Genomic DNA, 27,001 nt, shown 5'->3' with positions numbered 1-27,001 from the left:
TGATTACATCTAAGAAGGGGAGAGGAGATAGATTAGGAGGCAACTAGACTTCTCTCATGAAAGTCAATAATTTTCTACATAAGCTGTATGTCAGCTTTCATATGTCTATAACTAAGTGCTTTTTGAAGTTTTGAGATTTTAAAAAGCATTTTCTGAAAGAGATGGTAATTATGCGACAGGATAGAGATGGTAGTTAATGCTACGGTGGTAATGATTTTGCAATATATACATATATCAAATCGCATTGTATACCTTAACCTTACATGATATCATATGTCAGTTATACCTCAATAAAGCTAGAAAATAAATTTTAAAAGGAAAAATCTACAATCTGAAATATGTCATTGTATTTTACAGATTGAATTACTAATCGTCAAAAAGCAATCATGCTTCATGAGGTGGTTTTTAAGATCAGCTACAGAGCCATCACAAAATTACAAAAACTCATAAGAATGATAAAACAAGTAAACATACTGAACTTGAGATAACATACTCTATCATCTACAACTTATTTAGTATCATAACATTTTAAAATCATATTTCTCATAATAAAAAGAATATTTTGTTACTAATTCTTATTTTTCTGGTACTTTTTTCTAAATAGTACAGTAAAGAAGATTATAATATAAAACAAACAAAAACAAATTCTGTTCTTAATTAACTTTACTATTCTTGGAACTATATCCCCAGAAAATAAAATTTCAAAGCCACACATTTCCTAGTGCTCTTGATTCTTTTTTAGAATGACTATTTTCTTTTGCATGTTCACTTCTCAGTATATATAGACTATTTTTATGTTTGTTTGTTTGTTTTAAGTTAACTTCTGATTGCTCCAGGTCCTAACTAGCCCTTCCTCCTTTTCCTCTGAACATCTTCTTTAATCATTTGTTTTCTCATTACTTACTTCCCAGAGGGTGGAGATTCAAAGATCTTTTCTTGCATCATGCGACTAGATTGAATATTGGTTCGGAGTCCCAAGGGTAATCACCCCTCTTTCAGTCCCTCACTACCACCCAGAAATATCTAAGGGAAAAAAGCATATAAATGCTGTGAACTGGTATCTAATTTGCATATATTCTACGAGTTTTGTTTGTTTGTTTTCGGATAATTCAAGCCAAGGGTTTTATTTTTCTCTAAATAATCAAGAGCTTCTGGGAATAATTGCAAACATATTGGGGTTTATCTGAAACAGTCTTCTCTTTCGATATTTTCCGGGGAAGCCGCCCCGGCCAATTTTAAGGAAAAAAAAAAAAATCAACCCGGGGAAAAACCCAAGATCAGCTCAATTCAACTGAGATTTATGGAGTGCCTGTGTTTCAGGACCTATAGTGGGTGTCAGTGGATCAAAAGTTGAAAAAAGAATTGAAACTAGAACTGAAAAGTTAAGCAAAGACCAGGGAGCTTGAGTGTCACAGAGTAGACCAACAGATCAACAGATAATTAGAATGTAAGATGCTAATATTAGGACCAGGATGCACAGGGGCTAGTAGAGGAGAGGACACTCCATCCCCAGGCTTTGGTTCGGGTAGTTTGGAAAGGTTTCTTGGTACTGCTGTTCCCTGAGCTGTTCAGGGAGGCAAATGTGAGAAAGGCTTTCCAAGTAGTCAATAGCCCAAGCAGAGGCAAGTTAGAGTTGCTAAGATAAGGAATGGTCAAAACTAGAACTGAAAAGTTAAGCAAAGACCAGGTCACAGAAAGTTACCCAAATGTCATTAATATCATTATTTGAAGCCTTGGCAAATGACTTTTCATTATAGAATACACAGTATTCCAGAAAGTACCGGAAGCCATAGAATAAAGATTTGGATCAGAGGACTTGACAAATGCTAATGGTAAACTAGTTACAAGACCTTCCTTTTCTTCTGCTCATTCTACATCCCTTCTTCCCAGCCTACCCCCCCACCAAAAAATTATGTTACTTCCAATTATACTGTCCCCGGATTCACCAAAATATTTCTTTTGATTCAAATGGCAGGGAGAGAAAAGTACTTTAACATACTTAAGCTTTTAATACGTGTTACTCAGCTTTTTTAACAGAAAAAAAACAACCGACGTTGGAAAAAGGATGGTTAGGAAGCTGAATCATCCTTTTCTCCTGTGTCACTAAATCATATAAATACCTAGTTATAACCACAGCCAGGATAATTCCATGTCGAAACACAGGAAAACCAGTCAAACTGTAACTGCCACATCTCAGAAACATAGTCCCAAAGCAGTGGTGGTTTGATTTTTAATCCCTCCAAACACTAGGTTGTATGAACTTACTTATTCAGTAATTATTTACTGAACACCTGCTTGGTGGTTAAGCACTTGGGTTGTGATTATTTATCAGGATATAGTTCTTCCTCTTACAGAAATTAAAGTATAACAGGAAGACAAAGGTACAACTAGAAAATGGGTGATAGGTGCCACCAAAATGAAAGCCCTACTAAAGCACAACAGAATCTGGTGATAAATGGGTTGTGGAACAAAGAGACAATTTAAGAAGAGAGCCCAGTTTCTGTCTTAGTCACTGCATCGGCGCTGACGCCATTACCTGGATAGATTGCACAAAGGAAGAGCAGGTCTGGGGGGAAAGACTGTGTGTGTTCAGTTTGGATGTATCTAGTTTGAAGCTCCTGTGCCATGGTCAAGTTCACCGCTGGATAGTCTGTGTTAGATGCACAGTCAAGAGATCTAAGCCACAGGGAAAAGAGGTGACTGATCCCCTATAGATAACAGAAGTCACCAACCTTGCTAGGAGCATTTATGTGATAACAGAAGGCTCCTGAGAGGATGGCAGGATATATTACCTTTCCCTTTATTTTAGAATGCTTTCCAATCAGTTTTCTAATAATTACATTCTGTGAAATACATCTTTAACAGCTTGGGTAATATTCTCTTAATGGATATACATTTACTTAACCAGACACATAGTGTCTTGTTAGTTTTCACTAATGTTTTACTATTTAAAAGAACTCACAATGAATATTTGCATTCCCCAAAATTAGGTCCATGGGATAATAGTAAGCAATGTGTGGGAAAAGTGTTCAAAGGTTGATAAATACATTTGGAAACCTTGGTTTAAAAAACTATTCAGTATAGAGTTCTTCACTGTGATTTCTCAAAGCCTTAAATATTCTGCTCTGTGCTGTGACTCTCCAAGAGGGTGTGGCTGTGGTTTGTTTATACTGTTACTAAACACTGCACCATGGCACACTTTGGAGGGGGAGGGCTTTCAAGCCTAACAACCATAGTATACTAGTATCACAGGATACTAACCTACATGCAAAAGATGTCCCAAAATTCAACACATAGTTCCGGAAATTAAATTATCAGATTAGCAGGAATGAGCGTTGTGTCCTTGATGCCAAATACCTTTCCCAAAGGCAAGTACACTGATGATGGGAATATAAATTGTTACAAAGACCTGTGTCACCATACCCCTCTTCAACTTATAGTGAGTTGTTTAAATCTGATCTAATTTTGTCAAGTTTCTATGACTACAGAAAGTTCATCACTTTTCCATGTTATTGATTACTTGCTGCTGCTTTCGTGAATACCTTTTCAAGTCTTTTTCTATCTTAGCTATTCCTATGAAGATAAATGGTCTATTTTTATAATCACTTATCATAGTAGAATTTCATCTGTTTATGGTAGTCATTATTCCAGTTTTTTGTTTTTCATTTACTTTTTAGTTATGTTCTTTTTGAACATGTGGAGCTTCTACATCTTTATGAGTCAGTTCTCTAAGCAGTGGTCCCCAACCTTGTTGGTACCAGGGACCAGTGCTCCTGTGAGAATCTAATGCCTGATGATTTGAGGTGGAGCTGAGGCGGTGATGCTAGAGTGCTGAGGAGCGGCTGGAAATACAGATGAAGTTTTGCTCACTGGCCCACCGCTCACCTCTTGCTGTGCAGCCCGGTTCCTAACAGACCACTAACTGGTACCCGTCTGCGGCCCAGGTGTTGGGGACCCCTGCTCTAAAGCATTTCTTTTTGTAGTTTTTTCACTTTTTAAGCTAAGAAAGTTCTTATATAAAGCTTTATCTAAACACTTTAATAATCACTTGTTTTCCTGTTGTTATTCACATTGACTCTTAACACCTCTGGAATTTATCTTGCTGCCCTCTACCCCCTCAAAAAAACTAAGTCTTACAGCACTGTTTTCTGAATAATTTTCCATTCTCTAGTTAGTATACTATGCCCATGAAGTCTTTAATAATTTTTATGAAAAAAATTTATCTACATTTCCTAAATTAGCAAATTGAATTTATTAGGAACTTATTAGTGGTCAGTTACTTTGGCCAGTTTCAGTCTTAAAACAGGCATATTTTGTGGTATTAATGCGATGAAATCATGACATTTATAAACTGACTTATACTTAATTTAATATTGTGATAAAAATTTCCTTCCTCGAACCTCATGAAAGAGATCACTAGGGAAAACAAAAGACTAGCATGTTTAAAGAAATTTGAAAATTAAAATGAAGAAAGTTGGTTATTAATCAGCGTTATTAATAAAAGCAGCCACTTTACAAACATCAGGTTTAATTCTTAAGATCCACTTTACACCTGAGAAGGCAGAGACTGAGAGTTGCTCCACTCCCTCACCCCCCTAACCCCGCCACCAACCCCGCGTCTGGGAGCTGGGAGGGGCAGAGCCAGAACTGCCTTCGGGGCTGTTTATCACAGTCCACAGATACAGTCTTGGGGTCCCCCAAAGGGCTTTCTTGTTGAGACAGCGTCCATTCTCTATCCAAGAATAAGAGTCATCATGCAGCTCTCTGACATTTATAGTGTAAAAGGAGGGGTAGAATTAAGAACCATAGCTAAAGGTTTGTAGGCAGGGAGCATATTGAAATTCTCTCTCCTACAAGATGGAACTTGGGGACCCTGAAGGTGAAAAAGTAAGTGTTCCCCTCTGGTGTGGGATCGTAGGTTCTAAGGGATCACCTCATGGTGGGTCAGAAGGTAAGCCCCTCTTATCCGGTCAAGCCCCTTCACTTGGTTAAATGCGTGTGAACTCTTATTTTCTCAAATGTTCTTTCTCTGTAACTTTTGCAGAACATTTCCTCATTTCTCTGCCACATCTTGCGTTTTCAGGCAGCGTTGGTTCATTTTTGAAGCCGCGTGGTCCAATGTTGAGCCAGCGTCGCTCTGCGGAGACAAGTGGCTGTTTGTTCGCTGCGCAGGGCCTGTGCCCTCCAGGGTACCGGCTTTGCAGCTCCCTCGGCTGATCCTTTCTCCAGTCCCCGCCGGAGCCACTTTTGTGGCAGATTCCATTTGGTCTCACAGGGCCTCGAGGAGGGGCGGTGGGGGCCACTTGGCAAGGCCCACCAATCTCCCACATTAGGAGCAATTTGCAAAGTGCTGTTGGAGGAAGCTTGAGCCCAGCCCCCCAACGGGCTGCTCCTGTTCCCCCCATTGTCTGCGGGGATCGGGAGCCTTTCTCCAGCTGACCTGCCCTGGAGTGGAGAGATGTGAAAAGTTAGAGACAAAAATGGTTTCTACAGAGAGAGTGGGGGGCTTTCTTATACAGAAAAGAAGGAAATACCTCTGTGGGATTTTATTTCCCCCCACCCTCTTCATCCAAAAAATACAAAGAGACTCTGTCTTTAATGCGAATGTCGGCTTTAAATCTTTTAGGTTTGGATTAACTCTGCAAAAGAAAAAAAAATCTGACAGGCTTTCAGATATGACGCAGAAAAACTTTTTTCCCCTCAATTCATGTTGTTCATTTGTAAAGCCAAAGGCGAGTAGACTGAATAGTGGGCGCCAGTTGTCCCCCCACCACCCACCCCAACTCAGTTAACATCACAATGGTCAGAATTAGCAGCCTCAAGTCTCCACCACCACTTTTCCTTTTCCACCAGCGGACATTTAATACAAGGTGGCAAAGACAAGAATAAATATTTCTTCTCTTGCCGCCTAAAGTAGGTTAAAATTAAGCCAAGTAAACAAGATATTTTCAGTTGCATGACTTAGAATCTTGAATCTTAACTCCCCCTGCCCAAGGAAAAAGAAATGTGGATTTTTACAGTTGTTACTAAAAAGCTTCCTTCACTCTAAACAAAACCCACTGACTTGATAGACATTTCCTATTACATAGTTATTGTTGGTTTTCGCTATTGAGGATGTCAGCAAACATGTCGAAGATCATGTTTTGCTTATAAAATAAAGTGACTTTTATGTGACTATTTTTCATGTTGGTGTCTGTGAGTGCTATTTCATGGAATCCACGTGGCCACATTTATATTCTGAAATTTTTTGTAATAGCATGTTTTTATTTTAACTGTGTTCAGAGCTATTTGATCCTATAAAGGGGAAAAACTTATCATTCTTGAACCAACAGTCTGTATGAGTAAGCCTGTGTTCATGTAGAAAAAATTCAAACAATTTCTGGTCTTAATAGAGAGTCAAATGAATAGATAATTTGAAATATAATTTAAAAGTAGGAATCTTTCTGTTTCTTAAGCATTGTTTGATTAGGACTGCTTGTGTGTAATTGTGAAAAAGCCTGTAAGAATTAAATGGTAGGTCATTTTTAATTACTGAACTATATACCTGGTTTAAAAAAAATTCTATGTGATTTTTTCATAGAGTGTAAATGTGCATGCATTAGTTGGCTACTTTTTAATGAGGTTACATAACCATACATTTACTGAAAATTTACTCTTGATAAACAAATAGACTTGAAGTAAAACAAAATATTTTTATTTTATTGTATGACATATTACTTTTAAGCTCTATGTAATCTAATTACATGACAAAGGAATTTTTATTGTAATTACAAATAACTAATAGAATTTATTAATTTTTTAATTATAGAATTATTTTCTTTGCAACCCAGAAGACTCTGATATAGCAGTTTGGGATTTGATGCAAAAGAATGATTAAAATTATTTTTGCTACATTTTTATTTGGGCTTTACATATTAGATATTTGGTTTGACTTTAGCAATAATAGGATGTAGCAATACAAGTTATGCCAGTCTTTGAACAAAATTAAGATTATTCCAGGTAATAGCAATTGAAAATAAAATTATTTCATAGATAGCTTAATTTGATTATACTATATTCATGATTCATTGGGATCATTTTTTAATATGTTGTATTTTATAAAAGTAAAGTTAATTTTTATTTGGTAGAAATGTAAATTTAGTTTCTAACTAGAATTTATTTTACATGTTATAAGAGAATTTAATCCAGAATATATTTGAATTTGCTCAAAAAGATTGATTTGATATTCTAAGTTATAAATGAAGATCAAAGATATTTTAAGTTGTAAAAGAAGGTGAAAGCTTGTTACTCCATGTATTGACCACAATAATATAAATCTCACATAAAAATATGAAAATATTTGGCAAATATAAAACTTTGCTATATTAGCCACTTGAAAGGGAAAAATTAGATGTACTAAATACATATTTTAACACATTTGGCTTTTAATTTCAAATATTTCACAAGTTTAAATTTAGAATTATTACATACCCTCTTGCAAAATGAGAGTCTCAAAATTATTTTACTTAAAATAATATAGAAACTAAACAAGAATGATGTGTTTCTTGGTTTTTAAAGTAACATTGTTTCTAATGGTTTACTCAGGCAGCCATGTTGTTTAGTTCCGGAGTCTTTTGGACTGGCCTGTTATTTATCCCTGTGGCATCTTTGCTTCTTGATGTGGCATACAAGGTGTAAGTATAATACTCGATTATGTATCTTAATCCTCATATTCTCTACCTGTAACATCGACTCAAGAATGTAGTCTTCAGAATAGAAATTAGTGATATTCATTGATTCTATATAAGTAAATGAAGAAAGGAGTGATTGAAGAGCTAGAAAACTAAAATTAGTTTAAAAGACCGAATGAGAAGTAAAACAGGTTGGTTTTAGTTAATACTAGAGAATACGTTTCTTAGAAATCAGCCTTAAAAACCCATCCAAGGTAGAAGAAAAAATTCTATTATCTCCAAATACACATATATATTTTCTTTATTAGTAAATAATAGTTGTGAAATGAAGTTTTTGCTTGCCTGATTCTAAACATATATAAAATACAGACTGTAAGAAACTAAAACTTTAGTAATTTTTCTCAAGGATTATAAGTTTTAAAATGTTATCTCTTCCCACAAAAAGTGATATCATTAAAGTTAATTATATGATGCTTATTTAATAACTGAGAGTTTTAATGTTATAAACCTAAACCATTTAAGTCTGTTATTTCTATAAATATATTAATGCTCAAAATTATTGTAATTTTTTATATTCTATTGAAAAACTGTTGCTTGTACTCTGGTTACTGTTGTACTTAACAGCATGGTAATAAGCCAGTTTTGTGAAGTCTTAAGTCTTCACACGAATATTTCCATGCAAATCTTTTTTTTTTTTTTTTAAGTATCAAAAGGACTGCTTTTAAAACATTAGTAGATGAAGTTCAAGAGCTGGAGGCAAAATCTCAAGACCCAGGAGCAGTCGTGCTTGGAAAAAGGTAAAATACACTGAACACATTCTTTTCCAAGTGAACTTTAAATTTTTCTTTTACCAGTGTTTGGAAATAAGTGGTAAAAGTCATGTTTATCAGTTAGCAAAGAGCTAGCAGTGTCATTGACAGATTTTGGAATCAGAGAGATGTGAATTCAAGTCAAATCTGTCATTCACTAAGCTGTGTGTGACCTTAACCAAGTTGCTTAATGCTACTGAGCCTCAATTTTTTCATCTATAAAATAGGGGTGATAGTGTCCACCTCGTGGCTAGTTGTAAGAATTGAATAAAATACTGTCGATAAAGCAGATAGTTTGGAGTCTGATGCTTAATGAGCATTAAATAAATGGTAGTTACAAATATCGTGCTATTAAACTAAAAGGGAAATAAAAGACTTTTAGCTTGAAACAGTATCCATAATAAAATAGCACGTTATGAAAATCAGAGCTTGACATAGGGCAAAGCACCCTACAATTGCGTACATGGTTCAGTACGCTATTAGGAACTTCCCTGGGCGTGTATCATATAGCAAGTGAGTTGTCTCCCATGTCCTTTCCTCACCACTGCCACCCAAAAAAGCAAGGTTGGAAAGCTAATAAAATTTACTGAATTCACAAAGCATTATAAAAAAGAAATTACAATTATTTGAAAGCAGTCTATAATAAAAACACAATTATGAATATAATACCAGGTATTTATTTTTCTCTCCCTCGTCACACTAAAATGAGCTAAAGTTTTGTCTAAACCACAGGAAACGTTTTGCCCTGGTATATGTTACCTTTGTCATGATTCACTGTTGTTAATCTGTTTGACATGATGGAGTAAGTGTCACATGGGGAATTCAAGACAAGACCCTGGCTTGCAGCCCTCACTTGCTTTCATGAGGCCTTGGGATCATATCACACACTATTCTGTGCCTCTCAAAATAGTGGCGCTGGCATTTGTTGAGCACTTACTGAATGCTGTGTGCTACAGTTAACACTTCCTGTGTACTATCTCCTTGAAATCCAATAACAACCCTATACAAATCCATCATCTGCATGTTTTTCCAGATGAGGAAACTGGATCTTAGACTCTAAGTTATCAGTCAGAGTGACAGATCTGGGCCTTGAGTCCATGTCAGTTGATTCTCAAGCCCCTGCTCCTAACCATTCTGCCTCCTTGTGCTGCCTTTCCTTTTCAAGAATGTGATAAAGCAGCAAAAACAGCCAACCACTGACTTTCAAGTCCTTGACCTCTCTAAATCAGTGTCCCTGAATATATTGATAGGAATAATAATACCTACTTCTAGGTTATAAGTATTCTCCTCCTCCCTCCACCTTCCCCTCCATCTCTGTCCCTTTATCTAAAAATCTACACCCGTTCCATCGCCTGACATAAGTAATCCCTCAGTAAATATCTCCTCTCACTCTCGCTGTAAAAAGGATGTGGTTAGAGTTCCAGTTCATGAAATTGTGATTAAAACCATTTTTTAACAATTATTAGAGAAAGGCCACTGAATACTGTTACTACTCTCAGGTATAAATTTATTATATTTATATGTTAATAAAACTTACATTAAGCCCTTCCAAGTGATATTTAGTTTTCGTGGTTTGTAGTATATCAGTGACTTTGACAATTCATAAATCAGACTGAGGATTCAATATGATAACCTCTAGACCCTAAAGAGTCAATGAGTCTATGATGTCAGCCTTTTCCATTAAATAAAATAAGTTAGAGAGCCTAAAAGGAAAAAAGTGAATTCTGCCGTAAGTGGCCACCACCTTCTCCATAGAAAATGCATCTGATATGCTTCCTGCTGCTGCGCAGCTTATTTGCCTAACATAGCTATTCAGCTTTTCTCCATGACTATGGAATAGTTAGCTATTAGCTGAATGCCACAGACAGAAACCCCTGGTACAACTCATAGCCCATGTTGCTGTTGCTGCCTTTTGGTGCTCAGAAGAATGGTTATGGTCAGCCTGACCACAGTGTCTTCCTACTGGACGATAGCTAGAGGAAGGGGAAGAAAAAGGACCTGTGAAAGGAGAAAAACAGCAACTAGTTGGAAAAGTCTTCATACTAAACTAATTGCATTCTAAGGCAATTGAGGAATTATCAGGCTGATTTTACTGCCAGGATTATTTTAGGAATCTTGGAGAATGAGATCAATGTCAAATTTCAAAAAGTTAGTTAATTTACATTTTCAAAGAGGGAAAAATTGTGATTTCTATGATTTTAGCAATATCAGACTTCCTTTAGTTCTAAAACACTGTGTTATTTTATGTCTCCCAGTCTTTGCACAGGCTGTTCTCTTGTCTAGAAGCTGATACCCTCTAACAGACTGGGCAGTCTGATTCCTAGCTTTCGAAACCCAGTTCAAATGCAATTACCTCAAGTTTTCACAAAATTAATTTCTAACCCACTATCTCTATAATTTGTTTATTCTACTGTTTTTACATTTATTGTATTATAATGTATCTGTTTGTTTCCCCTGCTAGATTGAGCTCCTTGAAGGAAAAGCCTCTGTCTTAGTCTTAACTGCTACCCAACACCTAGCCTACCACCCGGAGCATAGTAGCACCAGATAAATATGTGTTGAATGGATGAATGAATGGTCAAGAGAATGAACTGAGGAATGAGTGAGTGAGTGAGTGAGTGAGTGAAAGGGTAGGTGAAAGGATAGTGGAGTAGTGGGTGGTAAATAGACGGTTGACCTGTGGGTAGTTAACTCAAAATAGTATATGTAAAAACATAGAATTATATAGATTACATTTCTCAAATTAGTAATGTCCAAAGTAATGGTGGTTTATTTTTTTTGTCAAAGAATGATTCAGTTCTTAAGGAAGAATTTGAGAGCTGATCATCCCTAAATTTTGTTTAAACTTCTCTAAGCAGTGCTGTGAAGTCAAGCTACACATAAAATGAAACTGTCAGAGAAACTATAACTTGTAGTACTGTTAGTATTTACAATAATTTATTTCTCATCTTTACTCATTTTCAAAAATTAACACATCTTAGTTAAAATAGTCTTTTTTAGAAGAAATAGGATGCCACTTACCATCTTATCCAGCAAATTATGTATAGTCCAATTATACATTGAAAATTGGGAGGGAAAGGTGTATTTCATCATCTAAGTATACTGCTTTTGAGCCATGGGTTATAGTAGAAATTGATTGAAGCCTAAGATATTTGGAGAATAAATCCAAAGCTTGTTCCTGATCACTGTGTAGCCATGGCTTATTATTTTTGGTTAAGAAAATAACATATGAGCTGTGAGACCCTATTCTTTGCCATAACTTTTATGTGGACATGCTCCAACTCCACAGAGAGGAAGCATCTACAATTCCAAACTTCAAAAAACTTCGAAAATCAATTTTTTCTATAGGTTTATGGCAAATATTTGCTGAAAAAAACTCAGCCATTTTTTCTATAAATATTAGGACATTAACAGTGTTTGTTCTGTCTATAATGTAAATATTTATATGTTTTATAGCAGAAATGTTAATTTTGGGGAGCCTCTCAGATCCCACTTGGGAGTTTTATATCTATAAGTAGTGCGTAAAATCTCGTTTTCTTAAACAAAACAAAAAATTTTTAAATGTAAATTCAGAAACCCAAAGGATTAAAATAAGGGATGTGGACACTGGCTTCATTAGAGACAGGCAACGGTATCCAGTTTTGGATATCTTTGGTGTTCATGTGAAGCAGTGCATCTTATAGACAGGCAAATATAATAATGAGATTCATAACTTTTTATATCTAACTGTAACATTAACCAGCATATCATCCGCAGTCATTAATAAACAGCCCTAGGATCTTCAGGTCAGTTCTCATTAATTTGCCCATCACCTTTGTTTGACCCATGGCCTTAGCTTTAAAGAAGAGAGTAGGGAAGTATAGATGTCAGATAATTCGGTAATGTGGATGGCGAAGGCGGTCTCTCACAGCATTTCTCTATATTATTAATGAAAAGCAATTTTAACATTGCCCCAGAACTAATGGAAAAGAAACTATATTTACCAGTTTTCACCCTGGATTTTATATTTTAAATTTCTTGGTGGAGGTTTAGGATAGAAGGACACAGCAAATGTTTTCCCTCAGCCTATTGTCCTCACTGTAATGATTCTATCCCACACTTATAAAGAAAAAAGTGACAGAACAATGAAATATTCTCTCCTCCAGAGCAGAGATTAGGCCTGTTATAGTCATCGTTTATCTCCCCACCACCACCACCTAGTACAGGACAGCTGTCTCACGCTACACACTAAAACACTTATGAATGAAGGGTTATTCACTTTCTGGAGATCCAGTTTAACGAGTCAACCAAAATAGCTTCACAACCCAGTATGAAAGCAAATGCAGGTTTGCCACTCTTAAAAGATCCCTGAAGGTACCTTATGACAGCATGATCCAGGACTGTAAGTGGGTTTTTACCTTTACTTTTTTAATGTTTATAAATGAAATATTATTTTAAAACATGGTATCTTTCCACCCCACGCCCACCAGATATCTAAGTTGCAAAACTAGTGGGCTTGGAAATAAGGCAACACTATTTAAGTGGTAGTCATTGTATTACTGCATTAGCAAATTCAGAATTTGCATAGCTTGGTATATAAGTGAATGACCATACAAGACTGAGTAAAACTAAGTGTTGTGAAGATGTGGTTTCAGTGAGACGTTTTTCTTTCTCACCCTATATTAACCTATTCAACAAAAACTTAACTTAGAACATATCTATTATTAGATAACCTGTTACCAGTATATTTTATAATGTGACTTGATAGTAATATCAGTACCCATAAACATCAGTGGCACAGAATTGCATAATTTTGACATGACGAGTAATCCCTAAAGGTAGGATGAGACGATGAGAAATACAGCTCTTCATCACTATTAAGCACCCTCCTGTGAATGGCATTTATATTCTCTAGGAGAGACTGTGCTCTACAAGAACTAAATATGTAGCTAAGGCAAAATTTAAAAAATAAATAAATAAATAAATAAAACCTCATGATTTTTTTACTAAGGAAGTAGATTGGGGGCCATTATACATGAAACTCATGTGTAACAATAGACATCATGTGTTTAGCTAAAATTAAATAGAAACCAAGGCATCAGAAATGATCCTCGCAAAATATCTTTTGTTTTGTGATGTCCTTCTAGTTGATTTTTTAATAATAAATTTTTCAGAATCTGAGGAGTAGTGAGAGTGAGAGGGACTAACATTTGTTGAGTGCTTCCTAAGTGCCAGTCACATACTGGAAGCTGTACAACTCCCTAAATCCTCACAGTCAGCCTGCGAGTTAGGGACTGTCCTCCTGCTATACATAAGATGAATGAAAAAGGTTTGCCTAAGGTGGCTCAGCTAATAAGTAGCAGACTCAGAATTAAACCAAAGTAAGATTGCCAAGCTCATGCTCTTTCCGCAGTAATGTGCTCCTTTCCCAAGAAAGACTTTTTTTTATTGCTTTTTTTTGAACATTAGACATTAATGTAATAGCTGAATGAAAACATAGCCTTATATGAACCATTACAAAACAAAATTACATTATTTTGTACATTTAAGTTGCTATAACATAAAAGACAAATTTCTCATGTCTGCCTTAGGAATGCCAGCCTAAAACCTGGAAAATGTATTTTGGTAAAAAAAGCAGCTATATAATGATACATTGTCATCCTCTAGTCATCTGTAGTCATTTCTATCTTATACACCAGAGACTTCCCAGCACCCCATCCTGCAAGACTCTGCTAACAAAGTCAGACTACCTGCTGCTAACACTGCCGGCTTTTTTAAAGCAGTCACATATTTTAGTGTCTGTCGGGGTCCTGGGGTCTATAATGTTAGATCATTTTCAGAGTAGAGTAAGAAAAGTGACTAGAAATGGCCCCTTCTCCTTCCCCATATCTGTTTATTTCACTGGCAAAAACAAGTTTTACAAATATTTGTAAAACCACTGGAGTTTTAGATTGATTAGTTTTGTTGCCTTAATGTAGCTAATTCCTAATGACAAAAAGTATGTCTAATAAGTACCAGTTAACATTCCAAGACTTTAAAAAATATGTGTAGAAGATTACTACAAATGTCAACATTTCTAAATATTTTACTTCAGCGAAAGCCTAAATGTTTGTGTAATTACAAGTTCATTTTGCAGAAGATCCTTTTTTTTTTTTTGCATATGATAAAAATTGTTCCATTTCAGGGTCTCAAAATAATTGGCAAAATACTAAACATAACTTACAGCAATTTAACTAAAGTTTTTACAGTGAGGAAAATATGAGATGGAAAATTTTCAGCTGAGTCAGTTCCAGTGATTAAAACAAAATTGTATAAACATTTGTCACAATGCATATAGATTACTTATTAGCTCTTCACGCTTATTATGTTCTTTGATATCAAAGTTTATAAATCAGCCTTTGGAGAAATAACATGATTGGAAGGATTGATGAAGTTCAGAATTATCACTCAAATTCATATATTCGACAAAGATTTGAGTTCCTACTGTGTGAGACATGGTTCTACATGCAGCGGGAAAAAACAGATGCATTATATCTTGCAGTGTCCTTTTAGAAGTTTCATAATTAATTACATGGATTTGTTTCTGTGGAAAAGATAATTCTAAACATTCATTGAAAAATATTTTTCCTTGTCATTCTACCTAGTATAATTAGTTTCTGAAAATAGTTTATTTTAAAATGAAATAAAGGAACATATTTCATATCAAAGTGGCAATGGAAATTTTCTAATTAAGAAAGAAATTTCTTCTTTGTGTAATTTTTAGGATTTCTTTACATAACTAAAAAACATTGTACACCAAAATATGTGTGGAGTAGGAAAAGATATAGTAATTAATTTTTTAATTCTAAAAATGCCATGCTTAGAATATATATAGTAAGTCAACCAAGATTTTAAAAGCTAATAAACTACTAGAAGATTTTTTTATTAATTGCATTGTGCAGGTTCTGTATCTCCATTTAACTTAAATATAACTAGGGCATAGGGAAATCTTTTGACTGGATTATTGAGGACAAAATGGTCTTCTATCTAAACTTTTGAAATCTCATTAGCTGAGAAAATGAGGGTGAAAAAGAAATCACTAGACTACAGATTTCTCAAGCAATCTTTTGTTTAAGCCTGACTCTCTCTGGTGGCCCTGTGGGCACACTGGGATCTCTGCGAGTTGATAATTCATTTCACACGTTTGCACCTGCTCTGCAGCCTCACAGAGAGGGCACAACTGCTCAAGAACGTCTTTAAGAAGAATCACGTAAATTTGTACCGGTCTGAATCGTTGCAACAAAACTTGCTCCGTAAGTATCTGAGTTATTTTTTTAAAAATTCTGCCATTACTTCACAGAATTCATGAGAGCAGTATTTTGACTTTAGGGATATTTAACTTTTAAATTAGCAGCTAAAATAAGTTTTAATATTTTGCAATATGTTATGTAATAACAAATGTTTAGAGAATCTTTTGACCACAGTGGTCTCACTTTTAGCAGAAGAGATAGAGCATTTTAAAATCTTGCTGCTTTCACTTAAAGAAAAATAATATTTCCACATACCCTTTGCTTCCTTAAATCTTAAAAAAAACTAGTAAAATAAATCTTAACTCTTAAAAGCTCCCTCTATAATGTTATCTTTTCTCCTTGAATAACTTTGCAAGAGCTTTTTCAGCTTTCATACAGCACAATGAAACATATTTTCCCCTTCAAAAATATTTATGAACATTTAGAGTTGTAGGAAATTACTAGGTATCATGCATGCCCTCTTAACATTTCAAGGATCCAAAAAAGAATATGATATATAAAGCTCTGTAGTAAATGTGTTTGTGTTAGTAATATATCTTTTGTTTCATGTTGTTTCCACATAAAATTTATTTTCATTTGTATATATTCATGTTTAATGTTTTTGCTCTTTATACTTCAAGAGGCCTTTTCTAAAGATACGATCCCTTTGGGGGCCATTTCTTACCCCCACGTCCTCTCCAGCCACATTGGGGCTTTAGTGAGTTTATTTGTAGATGCCCAAAGCCAAGCAGAATGTTGTTGGAGGGAAGAAGACCACTTTTCCACCATTTACAATTACATGTGCTTATCTCCTTCCTTTTGTTCTTCCTTCCCTCTCATTCTCCTCATCTAGAGGGAGATCTGGTAGTCGGGAAGGAAAAATTGGATGAATCAGACTTGAGATGCTGAATTGAGAATTGAGGGGCATTGACAGTGTCTATTCATTCATCTAGGGAACAGAACTATAGAATCTAAGCCAGTATCCCACTCTTAATTTTGCAGTTGAGTCTGTATCTTTTCTGGGCATTAATAATTAGTGTTTTCATGCTTTTAAAGATGGGACAGATGCATTCATTCTCCAAGTTATAAAATGAGCACTCAGAACTCAGAATAACAGACATTTCCAGTGACTTAAAGATGATCATTTCTATTTTATCTTTGACTTACAGATGGGTATGCTTTCTCTCAAGATGAAAATGGAATCGTCTCACAGTCGGAAGTGATTAGAGCGTATGATACCACAAAGCAGAGACCTGATGAATGGTGATAGGGAGGGGCTGTCAGGCAGGCTCTGCCGTGTCTCTAAGGAGAGCTGTCTCTAAGGATTCTTTACCAGAATCTGCTGACCAATTCCAGCATGGTCCAAGGAGGGGAAAGGTGGATCTGAGCTCACTGAGAATTGATTGACATTCAGATTCATGTATTTTATAGACATAAGCACTGTGCAACTCTACTGTAATACCATCTCTTTCAGATTTTTTTAAGTATTTGCTAAGTCTTTGTAAACAGAAATTGAAAATGACCTTGTGTCTTGCCAGAGTGCTTTCTTAAACTGAGAATAGGTCAGTATTCTTAAGCTGTTACTCTGGGGCTGTACCTATCAATTTCTTGGGTATACCACAAGGCAACCAACCATTAAAAAACTCTAAAATGGTAGTAAGTTAAAGGGACTCGATATTGAGATTTAGATTTCAGAATATGCTGGGAAAAAAAAAAACAGCATTCTTTAGGAAATAACTCACCCTACTGAGCAAAATTTCTAAAGACAATAAATGTTTGTGTCAAAAATTGTCCCGATAAATGTTTGCCAAAGAAGTTTAATAAATGTATTTCTCATATAGTAGTCATTTGCCCAGAAGTTTAAGAGAACGTTTACCGCCAGTTCTACTGTAAGATCTGCATGCTCGACTTTTCAAATGTAAGAGTGATTTGCAAAAATGAGTATTTCAAGGCATTTGCTACTAAAATTGTGATGTTGCACCTTTGGCCTTACAGATGCTTCTTTCTTTGTCTTGTTTATTTTTTAAAGTTAGAGGGTGCAGGTGGTAATGTGACTCTGTCATTACAGTACTGATTTTTAAAACTGTATTTATGTCTCAGTCATTTCTAATGAAGTTTCATCATCATTTGTTTTTTTCAAAAAATCTGACTTCTGCTGTAGATTGATTAATGTCATTTTGTCTTAAAATTTTCTCTCATGATAAATATGCTTACATATTCGTGTAGAATTTCTAATGCTTCTGTCGAGATGTTTGAAATATCATGTCAGATAAATGCATGAGCTCTTGTACTGTGTTTTGGTTCTCCCTGTTAATTCCTGCTAGAGATGCCTGTTCTCTTATGTAGCACCCCCCGCCCTCCCATGGTAGCTGATCGCCCTATAGTTAAGACTGAGAATTACTTCACAGTTCACTTGTCAAGCAGCTCCCAAAATTAGTCACATGCTGCTAATTGGCACAAATAAGTAGTACATTTTCCCCATTTTAAAAACACCTATTTTACTCAAAAAAAAGTTTTATAACTTTACAGTCAAAGAACACTTTTCAACGTGAGTAGGTTTCGTTAACATGCTTTAAAATGTACGGTCAGTTTAATTAATTTTAGCATTTTCAAGACATCTGGAAATGCCTGTTTTCCCACCAACAGTAAATGGTGAAGGGGCTGTTTAAAAACCACAACCAGTTTTCTACACTATTTTTAAAAGAATGCTTTCATCTAGAAAAAAATTAAAAGGAATTCTAGTTTTCAGATACATTTCAGAGACTGAAGCAATCTTTTTGCCTTTTATTCAAAAGCCTGTTTGCCTTTAAGTGGACTTACCAGCAAAATAGGTAGAACTTCCTCTTTAAAAAAAAAGGTCAACTAAAACTAAGAGAAGTGATTTTGTTAATCACTCCTCAAGTTTAATAATTTCACATTCTCTTCACTCTTTTTCTCAATCCAGATTTAAAATTAGGCTATATATCATTTCCTTCTGTGTATTTTTAGCTATTTGGTTACAAGCATGCCTCCCACATTTTCTACAAATAAGAGAGGGTATAACACGCACATAATTCTAACCTAAAAGGGGCAAGGAGTTGACATACTTCACTTCCCAAACCTTTCCCACTTGGGGTTCAGATTAAGAGAATCATGAATCAAAACATCTAGCAAGACCACATGTCTAGAATTGTCTTCAAAATTCTGAAGTCACAGATTTTAACTGTCTACAGAATAAATATGCAGAGTGACTTTTCTGGGCCTCCCAGCAGTGATGGTTGAGGTCAAACCACAAAAATCGAAAAATAAGAATGATATACATCCCTCCAGAGAAAACCTATTAACAGTTACAGAGAACAGCTGCTATTATTTGCCCTTACCTTACCAGTGGCATTCCCCAAAATTTTAATATCAAAATATGATGAATTTAATTTTATCTTGACACATGGATTATTTCTGTGGGGCTCTCCAACAGGAATATAATACTCATGGTTGATAATACATAGGATCATGGTCTGAAATATGACTATGCTTTTCTGTCCCATGACCCTATATTTGAACTATCAATATTAAGTCAATTTCTTTGCTTTTGGGGGTGAGAAGGGGGTGTTAGCAGCAGGGAGTGACCTCTTTGGCAAAACTTAAAATACAACATTGTAATTGTAGTGGCTTTATAGTGTTAAATCAGAGAAAACCCTCTGATTTTTTAACTTTCCTTAGGAGGAAAAATGTAACACAGTTTTACCAGGATTAAAATAAACAATTGAAGTGACTTTTAACATGTATTTTCTGAAATAAAGGACATATGCTCTTCAATTAAAAAGTCCCTTGTAGGGACTCTGGCAAATGCTAACATCATTGCTTTACAGTGTTTACAGTTCAGAAAATACAGCAGAAAATCCTCATTCATTTCTCATGGAAAAGCTAGGAGTTGCTTCTTTAATGATAAATAGTACACAGTGATATTGAGCATGAACTTTCTAAATGTTTTATATATGTGTGTGTGTGTGTGTGTGTGTGTGTGTGTGTGTGTGTGTATATATATATATATATTGGTGTCTCACACCCAGAAAGATGCTATATGGTAGAAATTATTAGCAGGAAAATGATGTTTCTCAGGAATGTAGTAAATTTAAAATGATCTATGTGCTGCCCACCCTCCCACACCCCACTCTGTGTCTGATGTGAGCCTGCTTCAGCAGTGTTATAAAGTTCATGAAAAACTTTTTCTAATCAAGTTAGGTGAATATGTATTCAGCTCAATAATATTAGCCATGTACATGAATTGTATGGTCATTAAATGGAATCAGTGATTCCTCTTAATTTCCAGCGGAAAAAATGAATTCAAGAAATCAACATTTATTCTGATCATTACATTTTATATTTTAATTTTGCAATTCGGCATTCTAAATATCTAATATGACAGCCAGTAATTTGTTGTATATTGTGTGCACTGTACATCACTTATAATCTAACATCCAAAACATTCTTTTAGAAAATGAATGCTAGTCTGAAAATAATAGACTATATATATTTGTACAATTAATAACAATGTCCATTGCAAAGCTAAATAATAATTATAACAATGTCCATTAAATTATAACAATGTTCATTACAAAGCTAAATAATCATTAGTGTTTATTTTTGTGCAGTTGCCCTTTGATAGTCCCTGATTTTAAAATTTATATCAAATAAATCTACAATCTCATAACCATCTACAAAATTTATTGAGAAAATGCCCACCCCATTCGCATCATATATTCCAGACCTATGAATTCTTTGTCAATTACTTAATGTAACACCATGCAATTCAGTACCTAATTAATGCTTTTTAATAATGAACATTTCTATAATGCCTCTTAAAGAGACGATAGTCTGATTTTTCTCACATTAAAATAACTGAAGTCATTTGAGAAACAGGCATACTTTGCTGCATTTTAATTAACCTTCAACAGCTATTAAAATGGAATGTAAGTTAAATTTTGAAGGAAAGGAAATAAATGTTTTCCGTTTTCCGTCTTGATTTATTTTCTGTATGAGACCAGCTGTGTTTTTGATAGGTTTATGGTTTGCATGAATTAATATTTAAAGTGGTCTAGGCCAGTGCATGGCTATTGCTGTAAATCTTGATGTTTATTTCTGCCTTATAAAATTCTATCATGGCTCACTTGGAATTTAATATTTGGTGGACAAATTAATTGGTCCTCTGCACAACTTTTTTTTTAATAAGTAAATTATTTTACAAACAAATTTGAAGAAATTTAATTGAAACTTTTGTTTAGCTTGCCTCTGAGAACTTTTCTTAATAAAACTCACAAAACTTCTCAGCAAATAAATCTCCCTTAAGTAGGAAAAAAGCTAGATTTCATACTTGCTTACTTTGAATTAACAGCAACTTTCCATAGGGAAATCTGCTCTTGCAAAGATGTGAGCAGAATATTAAAAATATAATACAGATTTTTATGTTTCATGGTTCTAGAAGCCATAAATGCAGTAAGTGCTGTTTGTTGTTTCTTTTACTACTTCAAGCTTCATTTTTCACATTTTCAAGTTTATTAGCTTAAAAAAAAAATGCAGCCTTGGAAGGCAGCTGCTATGGAAAATTGCAGTTTGGATTAAAGATAAAATAGTATATTCAGCTCCATCAAAAACCATTCCTGCTGAAACTGCTGTAGAAATTGTGAAGCTGCATGAGTGGAGGGTGTTGAATCTGTGATTATAGTAGTTTTCTCAGGTTTGTTTATCTCAATGTTCAATGCACTGTGTTTTATAAATAGTTATTAAAGTTGAGTAATATTCAATTCTATGCAGTGTTCTGTCATTGGCCCTTTGTGAATGTGCATGTTTTAAACTGCAAATTTTAAACATTTTGTCCTCTAATTGTTATTAAAAATAAAATAAACTTTACTGTTACATAAAGAAAATTGTTGAAGTTGTAATTGCTAGTTTTAGAAACTATATTGCTTTATAAAATCTTCAAATCCACATAACATATAATCTGAGGTCTATCTATTTAATAGCATTAACATATCTTGTTTAAAACCCCAGTGATATATAAAATACCCCTTCATTTTTATCCAGCTAAAGGAATCATGAAGTGGAATATATTAACTCTAGTAAGAGGGATAGTTTTGATAATTAAGTACTAAAAAAGAATTTTTTAAATTAAAAAAACCATATTTTTATTCTTCAGTCAAAAAGCCATCCAGGATTGTCCCCGTTACGTACTTAAATCAGCCTGCAAATCAGCGGCTAATTCATCTTTTTAGGTAGATTGAATTTCTTAGGTTTTTTTTTTTTCTTTTTAACCCACCAAATTTTTTTAAGTGTCCAAGTTTAGCCAATAACATTTGCAGGAAGTAATCAGAAAATAATAAAATTGCCATGTGAAACAAAAGTACAGGAAACATCAGAAACAAGGACAATAGGTTTATCAAAAATTAGCATCATTGGGTAAAAGAGGAACAACTGAAGCTGTAATCTGGTAAACTGCTAGAATAGGATTAGTTCACAGAGAGGCACTGAGGAAGCAGTCCGAGGAGCCTCTGGTTTTAGTAGAGTGAGGTAGCATGTGCTTAGCTGTCTGAGGCCCTGTGTCCTTTCCCAGTCTTCCCTTTCCCCCAAGGAAAACCACACCAAAACGATGTACAAAAAAGTTACCAGTGAATTATACCAAATGATTTTCACATTCAACTTTATTCCTCTCAAAATAAGCACTGTGTCTATACTGACCTTGTAGTTTAAGATACCTTCTAATACTACCACAAGAAAACAGCAAACTTGAAATATATTCCCATAAATTCAATCCATCTTCCTCATTTAAAGTTTGTTTTTGTATACTTATGAATCTCTAATCTAAAGCCATCATTTCAGTAACACAGAGCCACTCATTTTAATGATGAGAGATCTTCCTAACCTGGACTTTTCACTAGTAGGCTAATAAAAATTGTTGGAAAATAAACATACTACCATTCAGTTTTTATTTTGAGTATAAACTAGGTAGCTAGCAATTCAAATAAGAATTCTCTGTCAGATAATTTCGTTAATAGCTAATGTTTAATTGCAATTGTAAAATAGCCATGTATATATAAAAATATGATAACGATTTGTTCCCTTAATAGCTTAATATGCCCCTACATTCTTACTTTTCTTGAACACATAACAAATGAACTTTGTAGGTTATGCAAAGGTAAACTAATCCCAACCCAATGAAATGTCTCAAATTCCTAATTGCGATTTTATATATTTTCAGGAAACTTTTTTGTTGTCTTATTTTAGACAAAATTTCCTATGGATTTAAGCCAATCTGGCAAATTCTCCACCAGGAGAAGAAACTAATAATAACATCAATAAAGAGTAGAGAGATGGTGAAATAAGAGGAACAATTAATTTGAACAATTGAAAATACAATCTGTTGGCTTTGGAATGAATAACCATGTTAAAGCAAATTTACTATATTCAATGTGGTTTTCTAAATCAGATGATGAATTCATAGGCCATGAGTACCCAGAAGGGTGCTATGTCTCAGGCAATAACGGGAAGTAGGCCAGGTAGCAGAGGAGGCCATGGATCATCCCAGACTAACTCTGTCAAACCATCACACCATTAATTCTGTTCCCTGACTCCAACCAACAGTTACATCTGCCCTCTCACAGTACTTAGCCTTTCGTTTTTATTCTAGGGTATTTCATCTGCTTTCTGTTTGTCATTAACTTACTACACAGCTCCCTCCCCGCTGGAATGCAAGAGATTTAAAACAGTGACTCTAACTTCCTATTTCTCATGACAATCCTAAGCAGTAAAGGGCCATGAATATCTCCATTTCACAACTGAGAAAACTGAGACACAGCAAAGTCAAGTAGTCAAAGCCAAAAGTCACTCAGCTATAAGCAACAGCCTTAAAACTAACCCAGACACTGCGACTCCAAATCCATGCTAAATTGCCTTTTGGTCTCTCATGTGTAAAGAGAGAGAGGTTTGTCATCTCGTATTTCTGTTTGTGCTTTATATTACTCTATGTTCTCATAATGTAGCACAAACTCTACTTACTGTTATAATCCCCTCTATCTATAGGATATGCACAATAGTACACAATCTCTTTTCCCCCAATAGAATTTCTGAAAAATAGGTTGGGTATTTTTCCTGAGAAAATTAGGCCTTCTAGGTATGTCATAAAGAATGTATATAGAGTTTCAAAGCAGACCTGGGTTCAAATCTTGGCTCTGCTATTATTGTCTGGCCCTGGACACAGTGTTTAACCTTTCTGATTTAGTTTCTTCATTGGCAAGGCAGGCATAGTAGTCCCTGCCTCGAGATTGTGAAGAATAAATGGTACAATTCATAAAGCACTTGGGACACACATGATGCTTGATAAACGTTACCAATTATTTGAATAAATACCTTGCAAAAGCTTTTAGGATGTTAGAACTCAAATTTTGTGTGATAGTAATAAAGTATTAATTAGGCAAGTTTCTCTTGTATTTTGGTAATGTGGCAGGTTTTTGGTGAACATCTCCTTGGAAATTTTAAATGAAGATGCGATCATCACTTTCCCTTATAAAATCCTTTAAGGCTCCCCCTTGTATTTGGTGTATGTCCAGCCACCATGGTGTTTAAGTCTTTGATCTGACCCTGCTTATCTCTTTACTCTCACTCTTTCTTCGAATTCTTTGTCCAGTTTCCAGAATGTTCCCTATTCTTTTACACTCATGGGTGCTTCTCTGCCTGTGAATTCTTCACTTTGCCTAATTATGCTCTTCCTCTCATTTCCAACACTCTTCTCTCTCTCCCTCCCTGCGCCCTGTCTTCTTCCACTCACATCTAATTCATCTTTCAAGGCTCAGGTCCAATCTCAACCTCTCCAAGATAACTATCCCCTTCATATGTGCTGCCAGGGAACTCTGTATGTACTTCCTCTATCATTGCAGTCACCATATGAATTCTAAGTGTTGATTTATGGGTTCGTTTTCTCCTACATGACTGTGAGCACCTGGAAAGCAGGAAAGATAATGTGCTTTTATAAAGCACCTATAACTTCTTATCAGAAGTATTTGTTATCATACCTGAGTCCATGGAGTTAGTGGCTCCTTGAATCAGAACTGCATGTTATTCATCTTAGTACTCCCATCCCCTAGCACAGTGCCTAACCCATAGGTGGTATCCAACAAATGCTTGTCGAATAGGACAGTATCTGGAAATCTGCCACAGGATGGACTTTTTACCCCGATATTGTGAATAATAGTATTATCAGCTACATAGCTTCCAGAGGGAAGTTCAAAGATATGCACTATATGTCATTTGATTCAGTGTCATTGAATGCTTTATTTCAGTGAGGTACACAATGTCTCCCTCATTGTAAACAGTTTATAGCCAGTTAATTTGATTGATGAGAGCATGCTGCTAAGGAAGGGAAGGTTGCAGATGTCAGCTTTCAGAATTCCTCAGTATTATTCTGCCTAATAGATACAAACTGCTCCCCAAAAGATGGCAAATAAAAGTACAACCACTAGAGAAACCTGACAAACTAGGTGGTTTTCAGGGGGAGCAGTTCCACCCTCTAGAGGACATAGTGGAATAGTGTGAGTGCGTCTCTGGCATCAATGTTTTGGGGGTGGGGCAGGTGTGCTATGAGCATTCATTGGAGAGATGCTACAATACATGGGACAGTCCACACAATAAGACTTAATGTCCATCAGCACGGCTTTAGAATGTCCCACATTCCTTTTCGGGGAAAAACCTAATCCCATTTTTCTGATAAAGTGTTTTTTGTGCTGCCTTAGTGTACACTGAGTTTTCCAGATAGCTAACTATTTGCACATCAAAGGAAGATCAAACTTTGCTTTGTTTGGAAAAATCACATTAACAGCAGCAGTGTATCTGTGGTGTTCGGTTTGCCAGTCTAGCAAACCTGCATCGATCCGGATTTGGAGCTGTCATATTTCAGTGCTTCTAAGAGATTTGCATCTGAATCCTTTGTTTAGTCTGCCCAAGCCATTGCATTTTGAAATAAATTCCTTTCCTTTTCTTTCTCCTTTTCTATTTACCATTAGGGCATTATATTGATTTTTTTTAAATTATACGTACAATGAGCAATACTATCTATGAATTGTATTTTAGGACAGTTAAAGGGATGTCACAAAATAATTATTCTAAGGAGAGCTCACTGGGTACAACAGAGTTAACAATCATGCCTCAGAGAGAAGGGCTGGGCCTCACGCTTTAATCTCTAGTGAATTTCATGCACAAGGCTTCAAAACCTCAGTGCAGGTGTTCCCTCGATGTTTAAATCTGGTTTGGCACACATCTCCAGTACTGACTGCCTATGGGATCTTGGGCAAGTTACTTCATGTCTCTGTGCCTCAGTTTCCAAATCTGTAAAATAGAAATTTTAATAACTCCCTGTTGTGTTTTTTTGGAGGACAAAATGAGTTCATATATGTAAATATTTACAATAGTGTTTGGTTCATAAGAGCCCAGTAAAGATTAACTTAGGAATATGAAAGAAACTGTATCCAACAAACATGAATAAAGCCAGTCTAACGACATAGGAATGTGTTCCAGAGCTTGTTCACAAATGTCTATCCTTTATGCTCAGCTTTTTCTCCCTTCCTCCCTCCTTCCTTCCCTCCCCTCCTTTCTTTCTTCCTTCCTTTCCTCTCCCTTTCTTTTTTTTTGTTCCTTAATTATCTGGGCTAATTTGGGATACTGGAAGTTGGGCCATTTACATACAGGAGGAAGTAGGAGACTAGACATCCAAGCTCCTCTGCCATTAGACTGAGCAAAGTCCCAATATATTTGAACTTGTTTCCTCAGCTAGAAAACAAAGAGGCAGGGCCTATAGACTCTTTTAGGTCAGAATCTTACCTCTAACTAGCTATAATTGAAAAGAGCTAATAAGGGTGACATATCATAGTATGAATTCATATAAACCTGGGTTCCCAAACAACACCCACAGGGGCCAGGTAGGTAACAAAACTGAGGGAGATGTGTCAGGTGAGGGAGACCAAGCAGGAGGCTGGTGAATGTCAAATGTCCTGTCAGAAAAGGGCCAGCTGGATCCCATGATGATATAGGACCCTCACTGCCACATCTTCTAGGTGCCATGAGAAGCCAGAAATCCAGAATCTTATGAGAACTATCCCATCATATTTGAGAGTTACATGTAGCCCACAGGCTGATGCCTCTAGAAAAATTTACAACCTTTGCTGCTTTCATCATCCCTGATACACAAAATAGCTTTATAATGTAAGTCAAAATCAGTGTAGGATCTTTTTTCTTTGCATTTCAAAATATGAAA

At 35.4% G+C, this 27,001-nt stretch overlaps 1 protein-coding gene across 1 annotated transcript in view; it reads left to right on the top strand.

Annotated features, from left to right (window-relative positions):
* Positions 1–19,477, top strand: part of ATP8A1 (ATPase phospholipid transporting 8A1) — a 234,393-nt gene extending 214,916 nt beyond the window's left edge. The window contains exons 35-38 of the mRNA XM_023532240.1: positions 7,585–7,673; positions 8,375–8,467; positions 15,659–15,750; positions 16,896–19,477. Coding sequence (XP_023388008.1) covers positions 7,585–7,673; positions 8,375–8,467; positions 15,659–15,750; positions 16,896–16,993 — 372 coding nt within the window. The 3' untranslated portion in view covers positions 16,994–19,477. The remainder of the gene's footprint in view (positions 1–7,584; positions 7,674–8,374; positions 8,468–15,658; positions 15,751–16,895) is intronic.
* Positions 19,478–27,001: the final 7,524 nt, after the last annotated feature.

The sequence above is a fragment of the Pteropus vampyrus genome, unplaced genomic scaffold (assembly GCF_000151845.1).
Source record: "Pteropus vampyrus isolate Shadow unplaced genomic scaffold, Pvam_2.0 Scaffold79, whole genome shotgun sequence".
NCBI lineage: Eukaryota > Metazoa > Chordata > Mammalia > Chiroptera > Pteropodidae > Pteropus > Pteropus vampyrus.
This window is presented reverse-complemented; position numbering and strand designations above follow the sequence as displayed.